Source organism: Micrasema longulum, unplaced genomic scaffold, assembly GCF_059751315.1.
Source record: "Micrasema longulum isolate JH-2025_06_02 unplaced genomic scaffold, ASM5975131v1 h1tg000205l, whole genome shotgun sequence".
Taxonomy (NCBI): Eukaryota; Metazoa; Arthropoda; class Insecta; order Trichoptera; family Brachycentridae; genus Micrasema; species Micrasema longulum.
In genome coordinates this window covers 460235-466881 of record NW_028277410.1, presented here as the reverse complement: position 1 = coordinate 466881, position 6647 = coordinate 460235, and the positions used below count along the sequence as shown (strand labels likewise).

The window sequence follows — 6647 nt, the reverse complement described above, 5'->3', positions numbered from 1 at the left end:
TCGACGAACTGACTCATCAAATTTTAGCCCCGTAGCCACCTTTATTTGGTCAGTCCATCTATATGGGATTCTACCCCGGCTTCTCCTACCTTCAACTCGGCCAGACATTATTTCCTTTTCTAGATTGTCTGGCTCACGTCTAGCAATATGTATCTTTCTCAAACAAACCACTGATAGATGAGTTGTAATATAGAGCTCTTCCAGTATCGATGTGTTCATCCTTTTTGCTGTCCAAGGCACACGCAGCAGCCTTCTCCAACACCACATCTCGAATGCATCGATCCTCTTCCTCTCGTATGCATGCATTGTCCACGTTTCAGCCCCATATAGGAAAACGGAGAATACCAGGACTTCCATCAACCGCTTTTTTGTGTTTATTGATATACCTCGATCTCGCCAAATCTTCTCCAAACGGTTCATTGCTTCTTTGGCCATTTGAATCCTGCGACCAATCTCAGGTCTGCAACTGCCGTTGTTGGAGATAAACGAGCCGAGGTACACAAAGTCATCTATCAGTTCAAGGTCTTGCATCTGTCTTGTCCTTAGGAGACTCCCAGCTCTGTCTACAATCATTAGCTTTGTCTTATTTTTATTTATTTTCAGACCCAGAGCCTCACTCTCCAACTCTATCCGTCTGAAGGCTTCTGCTAGCTCGGTTTCATTTTTGGCAATCAGTGTCGTGTCGTCTGCAAATCTCAGATTTGATATTTGCATGACTTTAGATCAGTGCTATTCAACGTGTAGCAGCGAGTGGAGCGTTCATCTTTTGCTTAATGTAACACCACTAATGGGATTTAAAAGTCAAAATGTTAATTAAGTTACAATATATTGTTTCAGATTTAGTATTATTATGCCAGATTGGGGCAAAAGAAGTTCTTTGGTATTAGAAATAATGATTTCTCTGCTTAATGATCAAGACCAGAGAGTTAGAAAAGCTGCTACCGAAGTTATTACAAGGTAAAATATTGCTTATTTACTTTTATAATACTTAGATATTATATTTTATTAAATTTGGGTTTTTGGGACTCAATATTTGCTGGATTTTGCATAAATAACATTATCTTTTTTCATGTATGTACTTGTTTATTTGGTAATTGTGAAATCTTAGAAAAAAGTAAGTTCCCTACTCTTAGCTGCAATTCAATATTTTTTTTAAAGAAATGGGTGATAAATAGGTACTAAAGCACACATAATCCTGTTTGATAACAATTAATAAATAAATATATAACCACCATAGTCCAGAAGGAGCGTAGATCATATTTGAATACATCGAACTGTGTCCAAAAATCCCCCCACTTTGCCTCACTTTCGCCGCGCGCATTCGTGAAGTCGCCGCGTAATGTTGCACGATGGGAAAAAATATAATCATAACACAAATGTAATGTAAAAAAAAGCAATCAAAAGCAAAAAAATAAATATTTATTTACACAGCAGAGTGGATAAGTGAAGGGTCATTTAATAAGAGTAATTGAATTAATGAACTTTAAACTTAAAACAAACTTTATTTTACATAAAACGGATATTTTTAAGTCATGATAAATAATATTTGATGTTTTAAAGATAATGTCGGTTAAATGTCCACCACGGCGTTGTTTAATCCGAGGTCCAATTTTCATTAGTTCTATCATTGGATGAGCAAAGTAGGGTAAACAATTTTACTACCCTGGCAACACTAACGAAATGTCCGTTTTCTTCGACAATCTGACAGATGGAAAAATATTTCAATTTTTAAGTAATGCATTTGCTGCTTTTACACATACATTTGCTAATTACACATGAAATGTGATCCCATCCTGTTTCTTTAAGATCCCAGCAGTATTTCTACTGTTTAAAACGACACAACACGGCATAGTTGAATTCAAATCGGGAGTTGCGTACTGAGCGACGTCTACAAAGAAACAAATGGGTCAAAACGTAAAACTACTCTTTCAAGAGTAGTTTAGTTGCTTTCTGTTTGATGCTCGTATGCGGTTTCTGGACTATTCCTAATTCTATGATTACCACCTTACATAATTATACAATAATTAAAATCATATATTTTTTGCATCTTTACCTAATTGAGATAAATATGGTGTGTATAAAGTTTCATAGCCTTCTGAATCGACCTGTATTCTAGAGGTGCCACAAATTAACTTTTATTAACATGACATCAAATTATCTTGACATATCTCATTTTTTATCTTTCCTGTAAAGTGCAAAAAAAATAGATAGGTTATGTTGCCGCTTAAGTGACATGTTAGAAATATGACTATGTATTCTAATTTCAAATTTTGTATGATGTTGCCAGTGTAATAAAAAATCTCCCAATATTTTTGATAATTATTTTTCAAATTGATTTATCTTGTTTTCAGGATTTTACCAGTTTTGTTCCCCCCAAAGCAAGACGTCAACAGATTAATTACAAACATGGCAATCAGTCATTCCGAGTCTTTACTATTTACCCAAACTGAAGCTAATGTGAATTTCCTGCATGATTTTGCTAACGCTTTCGTGCTGTCAGATTTTCCAGGCTCTTTGAAAATGTTGCGTTCTAAATACGACCCCAGCTGCGAAGACATGTTGCAAGATAATTTGAAGAATATTGTGGCTCTGCTGTATTTCCGATTGGTAGAATCCAGCTGTAAATTTCTTACTGTGAGTACTGTTAATGCCATTAGGTCAATTCCTAAATTACAAATCTTTCAAATTGTTTTTAGGTGTGATATTTTAAATTAGTATTGTAAATTTATTACATATGCACATACATCTATATATATATCGTCGAAGGCAATCCATCAACCGCATAACTCAAATTTTACCACTTCAGAGGAAAGAGATTTAAACATTTTTTGTATGTGTGTTCAATGTTTTGTATAGTTTTGATGGTACAGATACATACTATCGCCTGGTAACAGAGGACTTCATGGATTTCTACAAAACGCCAATATCACATAAGCATGAAACGCGCCAAAAAGTGAGAGGAAATTTCATAGAAAAAAGAGCTATAAATGTGTATAAAATGCTAGGACTGCATTCAACTCCCTGGGGAGCTGTAAATATTAACAAATTACAACAGAGATGAAAAACATTTTAGAGAAGGTAATATAGAAGTCTAAACGAGCCAAAATGTTCTTCATCTCTGTTGTAATATATTAATTAAGGGACACAGAATTGACGTGGGAAGAGGGGAGAGTGCTGACTGGAGACACGGTCTCCTGGAGGCATCTGTGATAGCCACATGCTCCGATTCGGAGCAAATGTGAAAAAAAACAAGAAGAAGAAAAATCAGTGTTCAGTGTTCGAAATTCCAAAGTTTGATGGGTATAAAAAATATTCTGTTTGAACAAATAGTTTTTATTATTGCTTACAGCAAGGATGTCTGGAGACCCTTTTGGAAATATGTTTGCAGTATCCACCCACAAAGTATCCCGATGCATATATACACTTGGGTCTTTTGGAGACGTGCCTTCAATTACTCGATAGTCGCACTTTATCAGCAACTTGCTGCGAAACTTTGCTCGCTCTGGCCACGGAAATTTATGCAAGTAAGTTCTTATTACTTTCATTATCAGTTTTTTGTTTTGTTTTTTTTTTTTATTTAATAAATACTTGCGTTCTTATGATTTACGCAAATATCGAAATCAGGACCTCAACCTTGGTAGACGAACTTGCAAAACTACGAGGTGGATTTATTTCCACTCAATTTTCTTTTCCGGATTTTCACCGAAGTGTATCCATCGACCCGAAAACACTCGTCAAAAGTTCTGGTTCTATTTCGCATACAGAACTGTATTCTTCACCCGTCTGAACACAGAAAAAATAAAAATAAAGAAATCATTACATATATATATATATATATACCTGTAGATAACAGAGTGATTCTCCATTCAAGGAGTTTGTAGTGCTTGATATCAGACAGCAATGTTTGCTAAAGGCAGTGGTGCTCGCTCATATTAACAGAAACGCCCACATCATCAATTTCTGATCATTATGAGTGTTGGAGTTCCAATCGATCTGATTTCTCAATAAATGGTTAGAACTTCTTTGGCACAAAATATATGATATAATGCCAGAATTTCCCCAAAACAAAAATCCAGGCAACTCAAAACAATCTGTATCATTAAGGACTTAAGATGTTTAATGAGTTGCCATCGTCTATTGCATGGGTCTATTGCATTGCAATAGATGGTCCATTATAAATATTGGTCTATTATGGGTCTATTGCATCGTTTCGCGAGATGGCGATGATTTTTGTTAAAAACAAATATCTGTATAGAGTGTCATCGGAAAGCGTCTGGATTTTATAATAATGTTTTGTTTTTTATTTTTTTTGTATATACATATATATCAGTGGTTCTTAACCGGTGCTCTGCGAGCTTGTTGCAAGTGCTCCGCGAAATTATGAAAACCAAAATTTAACGCTGACCAAAATGAGTTTGTACAATGCCCAAAAATTTTTAACTCTTTTTTTACTGATAATATTTCATTGATTCCAAACTTTCTAAATTTTCCTTCTTTTAAAAAACATGCACTACTCTGGATTCAAAGTAAAGATATGAACTCTTTTTTTCTATGATATATTTTGTTGCCCTTTAATAATAGGGAATATTTTTGTGTTTTTTAAAAATATTTTTTATTTCCTTTTTTAATTACTATAAAAAAAATACCATATAATCTATTACAGAATATTTTATTTTTTCTTTCTTATGTTACACAAAAATATTATAACTGTCCATTATTTATTATAGGAGCAAAAATTCATTGACATTTTCTTGTATACCCACGAACAGGCCATGCCTTTATGGGATTTTTTGTTTACTATTTTTCCTATTAACATGTATTTATGCTTTAATTATGTATTGCTATGTAATTATGCTTTATTTTTTTAATACTCTGTTTAATCACTTATGTTTATTGTAAAAAAGCAAAAAAAAAATTTTTTTAAATAAAATGTCTTCAAAATTATTTCTGGTAAAATGGCATATTTAGCCGATATTTTTGATTACTTGACTAGCGTTAATGCCAGCATTCAATGAAGAAAAGAAAAAAAATTGACATCCGCTGACAAATTGACAGCTTTTCAGAAAAAAGTAACATTTTAGAAAAAAAAGAGTAGATTTTTGTTTCCTTCGTTAAATGAAAACACTGCTGAGGAAATTATTTTAGCTATAACAGAACATTTTGAATATTACTTTCCTTCAATAAATATAGATAATAATGACTTGATACGAAATTCCTTTGACTCTAAAAATAAAATTCTCAGAAATAACTCTGGATGCATTTAGGATTTTTGTTCAAAACGAATACCCAGCTCTGAAAATTTGATTACAATTTTTAACCTCATATATGTGTGTGCTAGGTTTCTTGACATTGACCAATACTAAAACGAAGAAATGCGAAAGACTTGGCAATTTGGATTAAAAAATGAAAGTGGCAATATCAAATATTTGACCTAATATTGCTGAAATTTGTTAAAGCCGGCAAGCTCAGGTGTCACATGGAATAATTTTCGCCGCAAAAAGTTTCATTGGAGTATTTATGTTTTTATGTATTTTTTAAATTTATGTAATTTTTAGCTTGTCTTTAATAAAATAATCAGTTTTATTTTTAATAAAAGTTATCTTTGTATTAACATATTACAACAGAGATGAAGAACATTTCAGAAAAGGTAATATATAAGTCTAGGCATCTACAGGGCTTATGACCTGTCATTGGCTGGTTTAAGTGGCCACTTTACACACTGTGTAACATTCACCATTCTGCCCATATTTTAACATCTATATTCCTTCAATTCTTTCATCTTATTTTTTTTAATTGAATTTTTTTTTTCCAGTAACCGCCCTGAAAGCGTTAAGAAATGCCCATATTTGCAGCCTAAGCAATCAACAGGAGCCTACCAAGAAGGTTTGGCAACAATTTGGAGACGACAATTTCTCTGTAAAGGCCGATAGCTTCCTGAAGATCACTATGAAGATGTTGAATGTCTTGATACATATTGTGGAGGATGTTACTCCTTCCCCGTTTCTTCAGAAAACTTCCAGCATCATACCCCCTAGCCCTATCCGAAAGTCAAGTAAGTCAGTGCATGACGAAGTCGAGAGTCTGACAGGTGTAATCTTTGGTCGGCATACTCAGTTAGTCTGTAAATTTCGCTATGGAAAGCTTAGTGGAGTGGACTGAATTTAATTTTCATGAAATAAGTGAGTATCCTCGATATGCGATATACAGTGTCAATCGGTCACAACCCCAACAAATGAGATGGATTAGGAATGGATGCCACTAACCTGGTTCGTTCTTGATGGAATCGCTGTGGTCCGATTGGTCACTTGCGAGCGCCACCAACACCCAGGCCCCCAATCTGGAGCTCAACACTGGTGGTTGGTGGAAACAAAGTCTATGATGCAGCACACGTTCAACAAAATAAACGCGTGATGTACGACACGAGGTCTTAATGTGGCGGATGATCAAAGGATACTAAGGTGGGGAGTGAACAGTGTTTGTGGGTATAAAAGTTGTAGAAGTTGTGACAATACTTAAACAATGCATACCCACATAATTTGCAACCAAATGTAATCTGACAAATGTAAATTACCGTTCAACATATTTGAAATGATTAAATAGAGTGGGTTTATATAAACTATATTTTATGTTAAAAATATCAGCAATGT

General features: G+C 34.1%; 1 protein-coding gene across 1 annotated transcript in view; it reads left to right on the top strand.

The window, feature by feature from the left end:
- Positions 1 to 841: 841 nt before the first annotated feature.
- The window catches only part of htt (huntingtin), a 56646-nt gene continuing 50840 nt past the window's right edge, over positions 842 to 6647 (top strand). The window contains exons 1-4 of the mRNA XM_088243321.1: positions 842 to 957; positions 2352 to 2634; positions 3350 to 3524; positions 5813 to 6052. Of these exons, the coding sequence (XP_088099447.1) occupies positions 851 to 957; positions 2352 to 2634; positions 3350 to 3524; positions 5813 to 6052 (805 nt within the window). The 5' untranslated portion in view covers positions 842 to 850. The remainder of the gene's footprint in view (positions 958 to 2351; positions 2635 to 3349; positions 3525 to 5812; positions 6053 to 6647) is intronic.